This window comes from Eucalyptus grandis, chromosome 11 (genome assembly GCF_016545825.1).
Source record: "Eucalyptus grandis isolate ANBG69807.140 chromosome 11, ASM1654582v1, whole genome shotgun sequence".
Taxonomy (NCBI): Eukaryota; Viridiplantae; Streptophyta; class Magnoliopsida; order Myrtales; family Myrtaceae; genus Eucalyptus; species Eucalyptus grandis.
In genome coordinates this window covers 18084333-18102952 of record NC_052622.1, presented here as the reverse complement: position 1 = coordinate 18102952, position 18620 = coordinate 18084333, and the positions used below count along the sequence as shown (strand labels likewise).

At 40.0% G+C, this 18620-nt stretch overlaps 3 protein-coding genes across 6 annotated transcripts; 1 reads left to right on the top strand and 2 right to left on the bottom strand.

Annotated features, from left to right (window-relative positions):
* Positions 1 to 151: 151 nt before the first annotated feature.
* LOC104425188 lies at positions 152 to 8888 on the bottom strand. 4 transcript variants are annotated; one of them, XM_010037806.3, is made up of 22 exons: positions 8710 to 8886; positions 7878 to 8375; positions 7489 to 7739; positions 7303 to 7392; positions 6918 to 7052; positions 6673 to 6791; positions 6236 to 6400; positions 5763 to 5868; positions 5488 to 5593; positions 5297 to 5407; positions 4074 to 4237; positions 3854 to 3971; positions 3482 to 3706; positions 2978 to 3168; positions 2484 to 2651; positions 2224 to 2329; positions 1951 to 2088; positions 1658 to 1816; positions 1331 to 1537; positions 834 to 1028; positions 662 to 733; positions 152 to 511 (listed from the first exon to the last, which is right to left on the bottom strand). In XM_010037806.3, exons 1-22 carry the CDS (start codon positions 8755 to 8757, stop codon positions 353 to 355), a joined length of 3531 nt encoding a protein of 1176 aa, XP_010036108.1. In that variant the 5' UTR covers positions 8758 to 8886; the 3' UTR covers positions 152 to 352. The 4 variants fall into 4 exon arrangements, 3 of the variants coding, with proteins under 3 accessions (XP_010036108.1, XP_010036107.1, XP_039160145.1); XM_010037805.3 differs by having other exon boundaries at positions 7836 to 8375; positions 8710 to 8885; XM_039304211.1 differs by having other exon boundaries at positions 369 to 511; positions 662 to 735; positions 841 to 1028; positions 7836 to 8375.
* A 1933-nt stretch (positions 8889 to 10821) lies between these two features.
* Positions 10822 to 13357, top strand: LOC104425187 (protein LURP-one-related 7). Its single transcript, XM_039305138.1, is given in 5 exon segments — positions 10822 to 11411; positions 12136 to 12165; positions 12167 to 12349; positions 12477 to 12645; positions 12755 to 13357. Coding segments are annotated over 4 exon segments (849 nt in total). The 5' UTR covers positions 10822 to 10907; the 3' UTR covers positions 12609 to 12645; positions 12755 to 13357.
* A 353-nt stretch (positions 13358 to 13710) lies between these two features.
* On the bottom strand, positions 13711 to 17773 carry LOC104425186 (RNA-directed DNA methylation 4). The gene is made up of 10 exons (XM_010037801.3): positions 17537 to 17773; positions 17296 to 17376; positions 16739 to 16830; positions 16528 to 16599; positions 16252 to 16293; positions 14935 to 15089; positions 14741 to 14859; positions 14487 to 14571; positions 14321 to 14391; positions 13711 to 14231 (listed from the first exon to the last, which is right to left on the bottom strand). The coding sequence occupies exons 1-10, from the start codon at positions 17628 to 17630 to the stop codon at positions 13933 to 13935; spliced, it is 1110 nt and encodes a 369-aa protein (XP_010036103.2). The 5' UTR covers positions 17631 to 17773; the 3' UTR covers positions 13711 to 13932.
* Positions 17774 to 18620: the final 847 nt, after the last annotated feature.

The following is an 18620-nucleotide window of genomic DNA, read 5'->3' as shown; positions in this document are numbered from 1 at the left end:
TGGATTAATATAAATCTATAAGAAATGATGCACACATCAAATAAGCTACACACGTGTTTCCCCTTCTGTTCTGCTGAAAAACTTGGCAGAGTTTAAACAATGGCTTTTGATGGTTGCAAGTACTGCTCATCATGCAGAAAAGTCATCACACTCCAACCAGAAAACGAACCCTTATTGACATAAAAAATTTGTGATATTTGGACGATACAATACATATGATACAAGCTTTTAATCTCATACGGAAGAACTTTCTAAAAGCTCGGGCTCTAAAGTGTGGTCCTGTACACTCTGCTAAAATGAACAAATGAAATGACAGATTTCCAAAAAATTGACACCCGGGGTGGTATAATATCTACACATAGAAGTAGCTTGATGAATCTGCAGCATTTGCCGTGTCTCTGCAGAGTATTGATCGAGCTTCAGTCACAGAGCGAGGGGGCTCAAGATCCTTTTCTTGAAGGGCATTTCCTAGTAATCTCTGCATCTGAGAAGCGAATGTATCATCCAATATCTGCAGTGTAGAAAAAAAAGTAAGAACATCGTAAGAATGTCGAATGTCGAATAGCCCTTTCTTTAGAACACAGACGGAGAACGTCAATTTTGTTTGAGCAATTACACATAGGAATTAAGATGGGATCTGAAAATAGATAAAGGCACGTACCACAAGAGCATAATAAGATCCGTTATACCATACTCGGTTTTCTTTCCTGCCCTCGAGAAACTTCAAAACAATCTGGCATGGCAGCACCATAATATATAAGTATAAATACAGCTCGCATCTGATTTATCATAAAATTGTTCAAAACATTAATATCGAGTATAAATGTGCTAACCTGCCCCATCCTGTCCCATAGCCCACGACATGTTGCAACAAATATTTGACTCGAGAAGACCTCATGTAAGTTCGTTATCGAGTCAATGAGTTGCAAACTCAGCATCTGCATTCTTTCACGGATCTCAACCTCTCCATCTTCTTCCTTTGTTTCTTCTAGAATCCTTTTCAACCGTGTACTCCGGTTTTCTTGCATCTATACAAAAGCATTAGTTTAGTATCTAATTGGAGCTTAAAGATTCTCAGATCAATTGTAGCCCTTCTCAAATTTTCGTCCTTCAGGATTTTACTTGTAATTAAACACGCAAGTAGAAAAGCTTGGAGCAGTGAACTTAGTGGAACCAAAAAAATAGCTTCATCAAATTTAATACTTTTGAGTTCTTTCCTCTGGGTGTTATCTAGGCCAAGTCAAAGTTGATAGATATGAGAGTTTCTTGGACGACTTGACATGCATCTCCTCAACTACTTCCATCTTCAAGGAAAGTAAGAGCCACTTACATTGCTGACAAGCTTTCCAACTGTTGCTTGCAAGTAGTTCTTGTATTTTGTTCTCAGTAGAACTGTGATTCCATTCATTTGTTCTCCAAACAGTGACTTCTTATCTCCAGTCACTGGTAAATAGGATGCCCAACACTTCAACATGTCCTCCACTCTACAGTGTAGAACATCTAGAATTCTCTTTATGGTGTTCAGGAATATCCCCAACTGAAAAAAGAACCACATTCCAATCTCTCAGCCCAGTAGTGGAGGTAATCTCTTCTATCAGAAAAACTTGATTTAACAGTAACTACTATGTATATCTTGTATACTTTTAGAAGTACTTGCCTGGCTGGGAACAGAATATACTGCTGTTGACTGTCGTCTTGTCAGCTTCTGAACTTGCATATTCAACCTCTTTGGGATGCTGTCTTTTAACAGAGTCAAGATGTCATTATATTGCTTCTCCAGTGCTTTTATAATTGCCCGTTCCACGTCTGCCACAGCCTTTAATGAAGTCAAAGAAACATCAGTTAATACGATTGTCACAAGGTAGCACGCAAGTTGTTATTGCATTTTCATTTGGCTGAAATTTGCATTCGTATCTGAGACTTGCTCTCTAGGACAGAAAGAGTGCTTACATTTTCCAGAATGAGAGAGTACTGCGGCCAATGATTGATCACTACTTCATACTCAGTAAGAGCATTTTTCATCTTCTCATACATCTCCTCTGGAAAAGGCGAGGTGAAATGATTTGTTATTACTCCTGACCATGGAACCTGCAAAGATGGATCAAATGAAATTTATTGAAAAATAAGTAACTTCTTTCAAACGGCAACAAAAAACTTGGCCGGCTTAGAGAGATCTGCATATATGCTAATGCTAATTAAGCTGATACATCTTAAGAAAGATACCGTTTCTGCTTTACAGAGTTCCAGCAAGTTCAGTTGCATATCCTGTACCCACACTACGATATAACAGTGGAACAAGTTCCGCGAGTCAAGTCCATCCTGTGCCGGGCTGCACCACAAACATGTCAAACAAAAATTTCATTCTAATAGGGTATATGATTAGTTACTTCCTCAGATTTCTAGATGCATTTGTGAGCTGTGCTCCTACTTTTTCCTCACTGCACAAATCTTTACTATGATAGAGTAAATTTTCTTTCACAGACCTGAGGTTCCATGACTCAAGATCCCTCTCGAAATCAGCAGCTGCCTTTAATAGTTCATTTACATACGGCAGTGGACTAGATGGAGGCCATGCAGCAAGAAAAGCACTAATCCTCCTATAAAGCTCGGTACTGTACACAGCAGCTGTGATGTTCGACAGGTCAACTGAACTGGAACAGAGCAATTATGTTAGAAACCCAACGACATAAGCAGTATTTACACTTTTGGCAGGTGACCATCTGGACGATACTTTCCAGCTTACATTAATCTGAATTTATGATCTCAAGCACACGCTGCATCCCACAAAACTTTGTATCGATCGATACCGTAAGTTCATAACCAAAAAAATCAAAATGACAGTGAAAAATATCAATTATTCTGTCTGCTTCTTCATTCCTGTCTAGTGCCTTCCTTTTCACTGATTATATCCAAACTATAGATCACATCTACTCTCAGTGGTAATTTTCTGAGGAGAGTTCACAAAAGTTTTTAGTACCTTGGAAGTACATGCTGGTTGTGGATCTTGATATCTGCTTGTATCTCCTTACTTAAATTGATGCACAAATTCTTCATCTTTAGATATGCTGTCGATATGGTAACTTGATCAACTAGAAAAGTGTCAGAGTTGCTTGACACGAATTCATCTGTCTCCAACATATGCTTCCGACACCTCTTCTTTGCAGCAGTCTGTAAGAGGTCGAATCAAAATGAAGCCATGATAATGCATATTTGTCAGAAGATCTAACAAATTGATGACATCTAAGTAGAAAGTTTATCTCGAATACAACGACCTATACCCTGGCCCCTTGTATTAGGCCATAAACATCCTAATAAGTGAAACTTCCCCTGTGTGATTTAAAACCCAAGGTTTTCTGTCAAAACATAGTAAGGAGCTGAATCCTCTACTTCATAATGTGTTGCTGTAGTTGTAGGTCATATCATTGAGTCTAATGATCTAGTACTCTAGATTTTCGACCTCATATAATGAAACGCTATTTACCTGCAAATAGTTCCTCAGCATATTCTGTGCATCTTGAGCTAGAATATCATGAAGGAGGGTAAAGACTTGGACTGCAGGAGCAAGAGCTGGTGCAGCGGAATCTTGCATTGGACCAAGCAAATCTACCAAACCGGTGGTTGAATTTTCATCCAGCGATTTGTAGTTCTCAAAAACACTTGCAAGTAGACCCTCGATTTGTGTTTCACAATCCAAGAGAATACCTTTCTGCGGTACAGGTGAAAGATGCAACATATAAGGCTTTCTTGGGGTGCTCTCCCAAATAATGTTTTGTAAGATAGACTTGACCCTAATGATCAGCCTAAACAGATCGAGTAGTGAGTAGGAAGTTTAATATCTGCTAAAGAAACTCACCTCCTGCCTTGTCAGGTTCTTCTCACCCTTCGTCTTTGTAATGGGTACAAGTAATTCATTCACAAGCTCTAAACAGCCCTTTGTTGGAGTTGCCACATTCATGACTTGTGAAAGATATCTGATAGAAAACTCGGAGTAAGTGGAGAGAAATTAGCATAAGGAGAAAGTAGAAAGCAAAATACAGATCAAAATATTGCTTTGAAGTGGACTCAATTGTTACCTCAACTTAGTATATGAATCTGACACTTCATAATAATTTGCAAATTCGGCCAACAACCATTTCCACGGCCCATCAATTCGCAAGTTCCCAGAATGAAAGTGTTGTGCCCGCATAGCAGCATCGAGCACTAAATCGTAAGCTAAAGTTTCCACAACAGGTCCGCTCTGGAATTTGGAAACATTTACTTAAACAGTTGCATCCACAGTTTATCAGCAAGAGTGCTTTTAGGGAACTTTGGTATTCAAATGCACAACAGTACCAATATATCATGAAAGAAAGGAGAAAGGGTATGAGTTCTCTTGTTATCTTCTTCAATTTTTTCTCCTTCCAAAATATCAAATTGATCTCAACCTTTCATTATAAATGCTCGTCTTTCCTTTTTTGTCTTCTCAACATGACCAAGTCTAAGTGCTTCCTATCAGAGAAGGGACATGCATAAATGCACACGAGTAAGTGATAGAAGAGAATCAAGAGATACTCTTCATTGCTCAAGTCCTGAGAAATCATAAAATTGGAAAGCATTTGCCTGAAGATATTCTTTGTCACTCAAGTCCAACTAGGTGTGGTGCTTCTTGCTCAAAGAAGGATATATGTAACAAAGTCTTGTATATCTTTCCTAGTGTTTTGTTAAATTGTAGTGAACATTTCATGCCAGCACACGGTTTAACTGGAAAAGCACTATTTGAACCCCCCATACAAAGAGTAAAATTTCGTTAAGCCCAAATAGGTGCACACTAAGTATGAACAACTATTACCGTGGCAACGTAAAAATTATAGCCGACTGTTGTTACTGCAGATGCAGTAAGGAAATTTAGGCTTGTGGAGGACAATCAATTGGATATGTACCTGGCAATTGATCTATCAAAATGATCTTGCAAAGGTATTGTAATAGATGGAGTTGTCCCTTAACTATCAATTGATCTATGTAGATGTCTGGTGATTTACATATTCCAATCTACATCATATCTGGCTATGCCCTAAAGGGGGAGGAATCTTGTTTAAGGGCCATTAGGCATTGACTGTGCTAATCGTTCACTAATGCTCTTAGCAAGTCAGGTCTGCAAAAGTTACATGAATCGAACTCGAAAGTGCTATGTTTATTTAAGGTTACTCATGTAAGTTGTCTGTTGTTAATTAACCCTTTTCCAACTTGAAAAAGAATCGAAATGAAAAAAAAAATGATGAGAAAATTGAATCACGTTATGCTAAGAGATAACACAAACCTTTATATGGTGAGTCTCATCAGATGTACTGGTGATAGCCATGGAAAGTTGGATCTTCCCTACACATTCATGATCATCATGGTATATCGGCCACCATCGTAGTTTGTCACTCTGCAAAATTTATAATTAAAGTCACGTAGTGGAAGCAAAGAATAGCGCATGATATTGAGACAAAGATAAAATATGCATACAGGATTGTCAGTCAAGGATGAAATTGGAATGGCAGCCCGACCAAGGACTGATTTTTTTGTATCTTGCACTTCCACCAAAAGAGCATCGCCTTGACTCTCTGGGAAGCTGAAACAAGCCAAAGACCGCATCTATAAATAAATAATCATACTACTATCACCTTGGCCATTGTCAATAAAATAATGTACCCATTACCACAATTTCCACTGTGTTATAGACATATGAGTTTCAGCGCTCCTAGAATCCACAACTTAAAAAGATAAAAGCAACCACTTACAAGACATGGTAATCTCCACATCCAGGGTGCAAGCAAATTCCAGAATCAGTTTCAGCTTGAGGATCATCTGAAGAACTCTTGAGTTGGAACAAGCAAGAAAGGGGCTCTGCAAAGATGAAAAAAAAAATCATTTACACATCATCAGAAACTCATGAATTAAGTTCCTGACATCATGATTAATTACTGCCGTGGCAAACTCAAACTACCATTTATTGCTCAAATCTCACTTACGCTTCTTTGTTGCCTAACGAAATTCTGCTGTTCAGATTGATGCAAAAGTTAGAATTTAATGAGAAATGAAGCCCATAGAAGTTGTTTATTGTATTTCTGCAAATCATCCTACATATGCTGAAGCTCATTATTTTAGTCTTATGTGTATGCGGACATTAATTATACGACAAGTTTTGAATCACAGCATGCTGTTTAAAAACAAAAACCAACATGTGTTGAAATTCTCATTAACGATAACGAACCTTCTGGTGTGACTGTAAATGAGGCTAGTTTAAGAGAATTCATGCCGGTTTTGACAAGCGAGGAAACGTGTCTGACGTACTCTGCTCCTGCTTGCAGATACATAGCACTTCGCTGTGAATATGTGCTCTTAAGCTTCCTCCTCGGGACAATTCGAAGTCTTCTAACTGACACATCAAACAAATACACGCTTCAGTCTCGCACGCATCTTTACATTGATTGATTGCTATAGATGATATTGAATTGAAGATGTCTATTTTTATTTATTTTTGGTCATCCACAAGGTCCAGGCATGTGGACAAAATTTTTCTCCAAACTTTGGTATTTGAAAAATCAATTTAGAGAAGAGAAGGAACTGGAGTGACAATTTTTCAAACTTGATCTGCATTTGACAGGCATATATTTTTGAAGTTACTGTAATGGAAACATCAAACCAAACCTTCAACTCTTATCTTGCCGACAATCTTTTTTCCCTTCAAAGGGCAAGACTGCACATTCTTTGTACTCCTTCCTTCTCCTAATTTTACACCCCTTGGATGCAACAAGAACTTCTGTAGTCTGCATAATTAAAGGATGATGGACATGGGCCGGTTCAGACTTCAAAGTAGATTTTGAACTGAGATTACAGTGAATAGAGTAGTTACATAAATAAATAGCATCTGCGGAAAGCTAAAATTAGGCTACCCAAAGGCATTGCGGAGGACAAGGCATTCGTCCCGCAGAAATTCAGGTGCCTCTGTACAGCCCCTTGCCCATGCATATAGACATAAGCGAATACATGCATCATATGCTACGAGTGTTTGCCAAGCATATTGACCACTGCAATAAGAACAAGTACAATGCCATTAGGAAACAGATAACATCTGACCTGCAGAAAGATAAAAGCAGTATCAATTTAGCACAATGCTGGGGACTGGTAGAAGCTGGTGTGTCATAGAAAAGGAATTAAAATAAGTTGATACTTAATATGAAGCAGACATTCTCTTAAACAAGTGGAAACCAGAAGAGCTCAAGATATAATCTCTACCATGAGAAGATGTGAACTGTGAATTGAGAATGGGAACCATACCTGGCACTGTAATGAGGTGAATGTTCAAGTGAGTTGGTCTGTTGGTGCGGTATCTGTACTTCCTTCTCATCCTGAATGGTATCTCTCACTCTGTGTTTTGTTATGAAATCTTTGTTAAGTGTGCAGCACACAAAAAGGTAGACAATAAGATAAAATTCTTAAGTGGACTTTACATCCACAAAGTACCTTTCGCCGACCTCTTGAGGTATTTCACTCGTTCCCCAATCTGCTGTATCTTCAATAACCTCCGAGTTTTCAGAAAAACGTGGTCCGTTACCAGTCTTGTCGATGTCTACCAATCCTCTGAAAGCTTCCTCATGTTCACTTTCAGCTCGAAAGCTCTTCTCTTCAGTCCCGTCATCCATTATAGGAGGAGCACTAGGAGTCCCCAAGTCTGATACGCCACTTTCCACAACATTCACATGAGTCGGGTTTCTCTGCAATCAATGACAAATTGACAACAATCAGCCCAACGGCTATATCGTCAATATATACATCAGATTAAGTGATTTGGAGGATCATCTTGCACCCACATTTCGTCGTAGAACTCGCTCTCGAAGCAAATGGCTGCTTACAGGTGCAGATGTCAGACCACTCGGAGCACAGGTCCTCATTCCTAATCCCCCATCTGATGTATGCCTTCTACAAGTCCCGGGCACTTCAATTTGGAGATCCTCCATCGCCGACCCTCTGTTCAAAGGTCGCCCCGTGCCAGATTTCGCTCTCGTGGGGGGCATATGACCAAACACTTGTTCTTCATCGTATCGGCGGAGGACTGGCTTCGATGAATCATCTTCTTCATCAGTGTAGGAGCAATCCATATCTTCCGGGACAGAAGCCACACTTTCCTCATCGCTTCCCCAATCATCGTCGTCGTCACTGCCCTTTCCCAGAGGGGGAGCTACGATGCTGTGAGGCGTGAGGAGACCCGAGTGGAATTTCAGTGGAGGTAAACTGTGGGTTGACATGTAACTGTTGCCGCTGAACCCCAGAGGAGATTTAGGAAACGGGTCTACTCCGGGGAGCTTCTCCGTCAAGGGAGAGCGAGCCGGTGCTTCTCCTACATCCGATCCCTGCAAGCCATTGATCAAGAAAATGATATTCCGAGGCAATTGAAGGACAAAAACTGAACCTTTTCCGTTTGAGATGTCGCTATAGTTTCTCTGTCACTGATCTTTTCCAATATTACTAAAAATAGGCAACAAAACAATTCATCTCGAACGGCGAAACGCGAGATTAGCTGCAGATGAGCGAGAAAACGCTCTTGGCCGTCAAGATTCGAGAACAAGAACCTCGAGATCGGGCGTCGGATTTCACAAACTTTCCCTCAATTCCACTAATCATGGCAAGAACGCCGCGGGGGCGGAATCGAGAAAAAGCCGGAAGATCCGAAGCCCGGGAGCTTACCTGCTTCACCCAGCTGATTGCGCCCTCGTCCAGCCCCTCCGTGAACATCTCCGCGGACGGATAACACGCGTGCGTGAAGAACAGAAAGAGGGAGTGAGAAAGAGAAGTTCGAAGAAGAAGAAGAAGATGAAGATGGCTTGAGGCCAGAGACGTTGCGAGGTTCAACGAAGCAACAAGAAGAAGAAGAAGAAGAAGAAGAAGGGAAGGAGGAGGAGGAGCGTTCGTGAAAGGTCTTTTAAAATGCCAACGGCTAGTTTTGACGAGAGTTTTTTCGCTTTTTCTTCTTCTTAAGTTTTGCTTAATGCTCGAAGGAAAGAGCGCTGATCCGCTGCGTCCTGCTTTATTTTTATTTCGCTGCGCTCTCGTCTATTTTCTATTTCCTTTTTGTCCCATTTTTCGTTCTTTCTTCTTCCTCTTCTTCTTAATTTTTTTTCCCTCTGAAGACGTTAGTTTCAATGGTCTGTTGCTTAAGGGGTATTTGTTAACGAAATCTTTTAACTAAAGATGAGCGGATCCATGGTCGATGAGCTTAAATGTTTATTCGATTTTACTCAATTACTGAGTGATATGTCGAAATTAAATATGCTCGTGCATAAATAATTTGTATGCTTCTTTTGATTTACAATGCTTGAATGATCACCATTCTCTCCTTGTCTAACATTGATGATCTAGAATTAAATAGCAATCAAAAGAGCCCGTTGTATTTGTAGATTTTATTAAAGTCTGTACTAAAAATGATAGGTATTGAATTTTTCTTACAAATGGTAAGCCAAATGCAAATATAAAAATCAAATCAAATAATAAAATGATCTTACCATTATGACAAAGTTACCACAACTTGTCAAGTGAAAAAAGAAAAGCACAACGTTTGTCGATGTGTCGAATTTAATGCAATCTTTTGAACATATGGAAAAACGCACAAAATCTTAGCACTACGACAAAAATAATGTCCTCCAACATTTTGTCCCTTCCAAATGAGATATTATTCACAGCGTGAGCCCTCTTGACTCTCGTCGTATTGATAGCTAATAACCCAGATTATTCTCATCTATTGATTTCATCACGTCTCCTCGAGCAAATTATTCTCTTTAAAAGAGCATCAAGAGGTTCTTTCTTTCCTTAAAAGAAGTGCCCATACCTTTTCTAACTGCTACAAAGACCATCGAGCGATGAAATCATAACATATGCCATTTTCAAATGCGGGGCAAAACGCGTTGCAATTTTAGCTAAATTTGAAAGGCCGGATTAAACATGTCACGTTGATAAAAGATGTTTTTTTTTTTACGTGTTTATATAAGGTTGAGTTAAATTATTCATAGTAAAATTTTTTTGGTTGAATACCCTGATAATTCCATTAGTACCAATTTAATCTAAATCTTTTATTAATACCAACTTAATCATAAACCTTTTAACTTAATACTAATTCAATTATTTCGGTTAGTTTTGGTCGAATTTTGCTAATATGGATACCAATAGGCTTTACAACTTTTCATTTATATTTATGTTTATTTTTTTCCCTTTTTTTCTTATTCCTTTTTTTTTCCTCCCATCCTTTCTTCTTCCTCCAACTAGTCACCAGCTAACAACCGACTAGAGGCGAGAACCGACGAGATTGCATTGGCAAGGTCAAGACTCGCCCATGGCCAATGAGGGCGAGCTCACCAAAGGCTGGGCGAGTCTCGCCAGTGGCCAATGAGTCTCTTGCCTCTAACTGGTCGCCAAAGTCTTACAATTGACTTGAGAAAGAAGGAATGGAAGGGAAAAAAAGAAAAAAAAATTAAAAAAATAAAAATATTATTAAATATTATCTACATCAGCAATATACAACTAAAATTAGCCATAATGACTAAATTGACACTAGATCAAGAGGTTTAAGTCTAAATTGACATAAATGTAATGGTTTAGAAATTTTCCGACCTTTAAAATTGTGTTTTTTCTTTTGGTATTTGGGATATAAAAGCAGTTGTGGATAATATGCAAACTTTTTGCACTGAAGAAAGGAAAGTTTAAAAGTAAATACCGTCCTCGTCATCCTTATGCGTGTGCAAAACGTTTACTTTTTTATCTTTATGAATCTTCCAACAAGAATTAACGGCAAAAACAGCAAAAACCTCTTCAGTAAGAAATCTCCATTTCGCACGCTTCACGAACACAACGTTGGCGTTTTCAGACCGAAGACTCTCTCTCTCTCTCTCTCCATGGATGCCGCATCCGACGTCGCAGTTCCGGCATCCGACGCCGCAGTTCCGGCATCCGACGTCGCAGTTCCCGCATCCGACGCCGCAGTTCCCGCATCCGACGCCGCAGTTCCCGCATCCGACGCCGCAGTTCCGGCATCATCCGACGCCGCAGTTCCGGCATCCGACGCCGCAGTTCCGGCATCCGACGCCGCAGTTCCGGCGATCCTGCCGATTCCGATCGACCTGTTCGGGTCGAAGAAGCACAAGAACCTCCCTCGCGGCGAGCTGGGGTTCGTCGATTCCTCCGGTAATCCCGTCTTCAGGATCGTCCGCCAACCCAAATCGTCGTCATTGTCGTCGCCGCCGCCGCCTCGTCGTGACACGAAATCGCTTCTCGATGCTGCAGGCGATCCGATCTTATCCATCGCTCGCGGTCGCGTGAGTGATCCTCTGCCTTCCATCTCTTCTTCTTGGTCCTCGTTTGAAACGGTCAAATTTCGTTTTTTTTTCCTTTGTCCTTTGGCGGGTTAATCTGTTGGAGCTCGTGTCTTGTGATCGAGTGAATTGGAGCTTTTTTCTGTTGTAAATTCAGCTGATGATCAAAGTAGCAGACGGGCACACGTATTTTTGGCGGTGCTCATTTTTGGGTAGTGTTTATGTTGATGGATTCCTAGGTTGTATTTCAGTATTGTGCTGATCGTTTGTGACGAACCGATTTGTATTTCAGTAATGTGGAAGATTTCGAGTCGGACATTCGGTTTCTGTGTGATTGAATAGGGATCAATGCCCGATCGGTTACCTTCCATGGCACTGTTTTGAATTCGAAAAAGTTCGGGAGCCAGTGAAAACTGACATTTCATCTTGCAAGTGAAGTATATCAATGCTCTTGGTAATAATCTGACCCTTTGGTAGGACCAGCGCGTGCTTGCTTTCTGGTAATGCAAGAGCATCAAAATTACGGAGAAAAATTGAGTCGCTTTTGATGGGAGCTGAAGGGGAAAAAGGTACTCTTCTAAAGAGCTAAAATGGGTCACACATTGTTTAGAAATGTAGGATACATGGGCGTCGATCTCATTGTCAGTTAGGCACCATTTTTCCCAATGTATCATGCAAAATATACAGCTCAGCTTATGTACTTGATCTCAAGTTGCTTTGAAACGGCAATTTACTAATGTCATGCTTCTTTTTCATGGCCCCATTGTATCCCTACTTGTCATTTGTTCATGTTCCTTTTTGTTGAGTGTAGAAAGGGTCGTGGCAAATCTTCAAAGTTGATCATGGACAAAGAGAAAGAGTTGATATGCAACGTGCAGAGAACTCGAAATTCCCTCACCAGAACAGAGCTAGAGGTCCTTGTTATTGGTGAAAGCTGCGGCAGTCTAGGTTCATCCTTCAAGATGAGGGGCTTTCCGTTCCAGAAGTCTTGCACAATCTATCAAGGTGATTCCATAGTCGCCCAGGTACTTAAAACTGTTTTGGGGATTAAAAGTGAGGCTTAAATGACTTGTTCCAGTTTATCCTTAACAGATTGGTTTAAGTACTCTCTGGCTTGTTCCCTTGTCTGATACATTGTTTTTTTACTTGCAGACTAGCCTTATGTACAAGCTTCACCAGATTTATGTGAGAAGGGGAAAATTTCGATTAACGATATATCCTGGCTCTATTGATCATGCCTTCATCGTTGCGCTTGTCGTTATCTTTCTTTCTAGCGGGAAGTAGCATGCCTTTTCCTTTTTATGCAAACTGTTAATGAAAGGTATGTAACACTTGACTTCTTTTTCTTTGATAAGTTCCAGGCATGCTAACTTGCTTCTTCTCAGAATATCATAGACTAACTACCTTCCATTTATTAATTGGACCTCCAGGACGTCCTGGAATAATCTCTGCAAAAGATGGCTTTTCTCTTCAGTGGTCCAACGTTTATGGCTTTTTTTTTAAATGCCAATTTCTCCCCCACAGATGCTTCTTTCCAGCATACAAGATGCCATGCGGGACAAGTTCAATCCTCCTTTGCAGCTTCTTGGATCGGCAGTCTCATCAGGGATTCTCCACTTTCAACATCTGATAAATCAGATCAGATGCCCAACATGAAGTATTTGCTTGTTGCTGAATAAAAGAATGACTCAACGGAGGGGCGACGGGAAAATGGAGGAACCAACAATAGCTATCATGCCAACAATTCAAATAGTTGAAGCTATCTTCAAGATGCTGCTGTGAATTTGCTTGCCCTGGTCTAGGGCTGCAGATCTTGCATAGGCCCTCAAAAATTTAACTTTGGATGATAATTTGATGTCATTCAACTAGAGCTGAAAAGCTGACCCTTTGTTCAGCTTAAAGTTCGATTATGATTCTTTGCAGACCAACTTTCCTGCCTCATAGTTCTGTATCCACATTTCGTGGTATTGGAAATTTGGAATGTAGTTTTGGTGGCGATTATGATTCTTTGCAAACCAGCTTAAGTTCGATTATGATTCTTTGCAAACCATTCTTCCGTTACATAGGTTGCGTCTGTGCATCGCCGATGAAACTCTCTTAAGAGAGACAGGACGGAGCTTGGTGCTCCAAGGATTGGACACCCTACAACATCATCCTAAAAATCTTTAGCTCTCCATCAAATGAGCTAATTAGTCATTTTATTTTAAATACGAGAAAATGATTATTTTGATGGTGTCATGACATACGCGGAAACAAAGGACGCTTGTCTGAAACTTGAAAGACCTCTACGGGTTTAATTTCTGCCAAAGTGAGCGTTCTTGCTTTTTCCTGCCTTCATTTAATCCCATGTCCAAGTTCATAACTGCAGAAATTCGAGAACACCACATTGGCAACGCTATCCAAATACATTCAGAGACACTTATATGCATTTTTTTCGTTGATCCACCAAATCGCTGCAGTATTAACAATCTGTTACCAGAGTTCCTAATTAACTAAGATTGTCTCTCATGTGTAACAAACCGAACATGGCAATTATCAATAATTACTAATAGCACTTCGTTCCACGCAACAGGTCGACAGTGAATCTCTGATTCATGGTGGCCGAGCTTCATCGGTAGGACCATCTCCAGTCAGCACCCTCACCTTCACCCTCCTCGTGATTGTGATTGTGATCGTGATCGTGATTGTGATCAAGTACATTGTCATCATACCCCATCACATCTTCAAATGAATCATCTATATTTGACGAACAACGCAGTACCGAATCCTCAGATTCCGTATCACTCTCTTCTTCTTCTTCTTCTTCTTCTTCCTCCTCGTCCTCTTCAGATTGACCATCAGAATCTTCACTCTTTTTTTCCTCTTCAGATTCCTCTTCAGGATAATCATTCAGAGGATTATTCTCGGCTGCAGGATGCCAGGAACAAGATTATTAAACAATCCAAAAGGATTTTCTGAACAGTACATGGAAAAAGAGAAACGAAACACTGTCATACCATTAGAATCATCGCTCTCGATATCTGATTCATCAGGCCCATCAAAAAAATCATCCTCATCCACTTGCACTCTGAATCAAGATTCTTTACTTTCAGTCCAGAAGTGAGAAAATTTAAAATAATGACAAGTGTAGTTGCTAATGCAAATTTCATATGCAACACTTACAGCGGAAATTTGCTAAAAGAATCATCCTTCATGTCTGCGTCATCATTTACTGCATAGTAGTCATATATATAATCATCGGTGGCTCCTGAAACAGAGAAAGATGAGTGAACACTTTAAAAACACTTGACAGGATATCCTATGCGGGTGCAATAAAAACTTACATGAGCTTTTTCTCACAAAAAATTGGACAAAACTAACAAATGATGCTTGAAAGCAGGAAAACTAATAGCTGACAACTATTGATGAAGCAGAACCTTGTTCTGACTTGTGGACCTTCAAATCGGATTCAATCTCTGCTGCAGCACTTGGAATAAATTCTCTCAAAAGAGGTAGATAACTAGACAACATCCTTTGATCCTCCAACGATAAATCTCTGCATCAAAAAGATAAGATTCTCTAATGTTGTTGAAGGGGTTAAAAAGGAAACAGTATTCGAGCAAGAGCTTACTCTTCCTTTGAGACCGTGCTGGTTTTTTCTTCACCGTCAACACGAACAACATCATAAAACTGATACATTTCATGAAGAGCTTTGTTGTCCGTGTCCCCTTCACTACCTTTACGTCTCCTCCATATTTGCTCAAAGCGAGCATTTTTTGCAATTGTCTACAAGCAATTGAACTAGAATAATAAACCACAAAGCCTCACGTGTTCTCAATGTTGGACTCCTCTACTTGATGTTAGTTGCAAGATCACCCATATTGAATTTCCATATGAAGCCAGAGAAATAATTGCATAAAGCTCCATACATAGACATTATTTAAAAGGAAATGTCATGGAAATGAACTCAGCTCTTTTTAAGAGCTTTTATTATAATAATGCCTTTGACGACTAACCACATATAACTTGGCAGACGGATTAAATGGGCCTTAGCAGGAAGCCCTAAAATTTTGTACCTATAGATAAGGCAAATAGGAAGATCAAAAAGAAATAAACGACCCATACCTAAGTGCATCTGTTGTCCATAATAATAGAAACCAAATATAGAGCTAGTAGAATAGCCTAAAATTTTACAGCCTTAACACGTGATATTTCTATGGACTGTACACAAAGTTAGTTGCACTACTGCTACGTAAAATACAGATTCCAAGGAAAAAGATATGTTTGACAGACAAAGACAATTGCATACAGCACCACGTTCAGTCATGAATATCATCATTTTTATCAAAGTATGAAACCACACGGAAATTGAAAGGGACAAACAGAATACCCAGTGACCAGCCTTACATGCAGCTTAGGCAGTTCCAAGTGGTTGCCCAAATCACAACCATTTGTTCATAAATGACCAGATCCCAACATTCTTTAAGTTTGTGTATTGATTGGAGAGGGGAATAATATCCAGCTAAGTTTATGTCTTCGTGCAAATAAAGCATTACTGAAGTTCCAGTAATAGCGGGCAACACTGTGTAATATTATGTAGGTCTGCTTCATCTCCTTATCTCTTTAGATTTTCACTCAGTAATTTAATTCGAGTAAAGCACCACAATTTCAAGTATAAGACCAAGCATCCAATGCACCGTCTCTCAAATGATAACAAAGACCAAAATGTACTTGAAGCATTATATATGTAGATGCAAAGAAAAATTATCATTCAAGTATTTATTTATAGTAGAGAAATTTCTTGATGAATTGGAAAAAAGTGACCATTTCTCTCTTTTTTTCCTCAGTAAAGGCATCCTTGAATTTGAAATAGAACAAAAAAGCAAGTGGATTTCAAATCCTAGACTCTAGCGAAAATTAATTGTATGTTATCGGCTTTCCAACATACCTCTTTTGCCTCTCTCGCTTTAGACAGCAACTCCTCTTGTATCTACAGCCAAGAAATACAAAAGTGCAAGATACACAGTGAGATCATGCCTTGAGATGGCAATCTTTGAAAATCCTACTTCAACTCAACCTCTCCTCCTACACAATGAATTCTAATAGAAATCCAGAAACTTCCTCTCCGAGTATTTTTCCTGCCCTCTATAGAGAGAGAGAGAGAGAGAGAGAGAGAGAGAGAGAGAGAGAGAGAGAGAGAGAGAGAGAGAGAGAGAGAGCTTACATTGTCCTTCTTAAATGCGCGTCTTCTATCCTCCATAACCGTATTAGATTCAGACATTTCAGCAGATCTAGGCTGCTCAACAAAATAACCTCGATAGATCACTTAGGATGGATGAGAAGTGAACCAAAAACATGTCAGTAAAACAAATGTAATGAAAGTCCTCAGAGCATTTCCAAATAGCATATGCTCCATGATATATGAGGGTTCTGACCAGAAATGATTGCAATAAATCGAAGTCAGCCTTGGATCTGTTTGTGCTTTCAACATGCTTCACTAACACCCTTTTAATCTTCAAGTCATTCTCTGCAAATACATAGACAACAAGAAAAAAGAAAACTTAAGAACTGAGAAGGAAATCATCATAACAAATTTAAAAACCCATAACCTCAGCAACATCGGGGCAAATTTGTCAACAGAACCCGGTGGTTGTATTATATAAAGATACAACGATCATAAGTCAATGGAACACATTTGTCGAGCATTTCGTACATGACTACACCAGTTAGAAGCTAAATTGTCGAAATAGGAGCATAATCGATCAAGGCAGCCCAGTCCCCATACTAACACAGCAATGTCCAAATAAACATTTAACCCAACCAGACAACACTTTGCCGCTATAGATTCTCAAGTAGTCTGGACAATTTAGCCATTGAAGGGATTCCAATCCCAGAACAGAGCAACCATCTACCAGCACTTTCTTCCTAATGCCCCTCAGAAGGCAAAACACGAGAACCAAAACGATCAAAACACGAGGGCAGAATCAAGTACCCTTTACAGAAGCGTCTGAGATAGACAGTTTCTCGAAATCGAGAAAGGGTCTCTTCAGCGGCCGCTCGTTGATCTCCAACCCTGCCAAACCACCATCCAGCCGTGTCAAAGACATCGCAGAAAGAGAAGCGAAGACCGAGAGAGGTGCCGCCACACAAGTTTCCCCCTTCCTTCTCGCGTCGGGAATGAGCCATCAAAAGGAAGCCGGAAGAAGCCGTCGAACAAGAACGCGGAAACTCACAGAAAGCGTCGACGGGGGACTGGGAGGCCTTGCGCTTGACACGGACGATCAGTGGCTTGTCGCCGCCGCCGGAGCTCTCTCCAATGGCTGCCATCCCCGACTTCCCGCGCAAGGAATCGAGGGTTTAGGGTTTAATGCGCGCGCCGACGGCAATTTTGATCGTTCGAATTCGCCGGCGAGACGCTCGCAAGCTCCTAGCGTTTTCTTCTGTTTCCGACATCGGGCACAGCACGCGCCCGTCTCTTATATAGCACTCGGATTACTCTGGACTTGTCGGAACAATCGCGCAGTAAAACTTGCTCATGTAAATCCTAAAATTTATTGTAATTATTCAATTTAGTCATTTCATTAGCTCCATCAAGTTATTAGATGGAAATTAACCGGAAAAAACTTGAATGCATCAAACTTGCAAAGTTTGGAATTAAAAATACACGAAAAGTACATTTTTGACACTCGAATGAGTATTTTTTAAAAGTTATGTTGCGATTATATTCCTACCTTTTCATTTTTTAATGTCGTCTAGACTTTGTCACTCGATTTATCTTGAACATCTGGACATGGATTGAATATACTTGAGTTTTGACAACATTAGCTAATGTAGATGCTGACAATATCAACTAGTCATTAGTTTTGTACACCGTGATGTATGAGTATTTTTCTTAGCTATCTCCTCCCTTCATCATAGGAAGATATACATTTCACATCTTGCTGTTTTCAGTCATTGGTTCTAGAGCCAGAATGCTTTCACCATTGCTACTATACTCGAACATTAACACTAACAAAACTCAAACATCACTACCAATATTAAACTGACAATCATCAACAAGCTTGGTTCTCACCCTTCAATTGTCACCAAACTCGACCATTATCATCGGCAATCATATTTGTTACATTTGCCAACATCACCGTAATCGTTTTACTTGTTGCCGTTGCTGTTGTTACAATAGTTGTGACCACATTTGCCCAACACAACATCACACCTAAACAAAAGTCTATTTCAAGGCGTGTAATCTCTTGCCCTATCTAAAGTCAATCACCTTAGTCGAAGTCATGATCTCCATTTGGAGAGATGAGAGAGAGAGAG

Coding starts and splice junctions, on each gene's coding strand:
- LOC104425188 (XM_010037805.3), bottom strand. CDS start 8,757: ATGTTCACGGAGGGGCTGGACGAGGGCGCAATCAGCTGGGTGAAGCAG. Junction 3,972..4,073: donor GATTCATATACTAAGTTGAG/GTAACAATTGAG, acceptor GTTTTCTATCAG/ATATCTTTCACAAGTCATGA. Junction 734..833: donor TATGGGACAGGATGGGGCAG/GTTAGCACATTT, acceptor CTGCCATGCCAG/ATTGTTTTGAAGTTTCTCGA.
- LOC104425186 (XM_010037801.3), bottom strand. CDS start 17,630: ATGGCAGCCATTGGAGAGAGCTCCGGCGGCGGCGACAAGCCACTGATC. Junction 14,860..14,934: donor AGCACGGTCTCAAAGGAAGA/GTAAGCTCTTGC, acceptor TTTTTGATGCAG/AGATTTATCGTTGGAGGATC. Junction 14,232..14,320: donor CGAGAGCGATGATTCTAATG/GTATGACAGTGT, acceptor GGCATCCTGCAG/CCGAGAATAATCCTCTGAAT.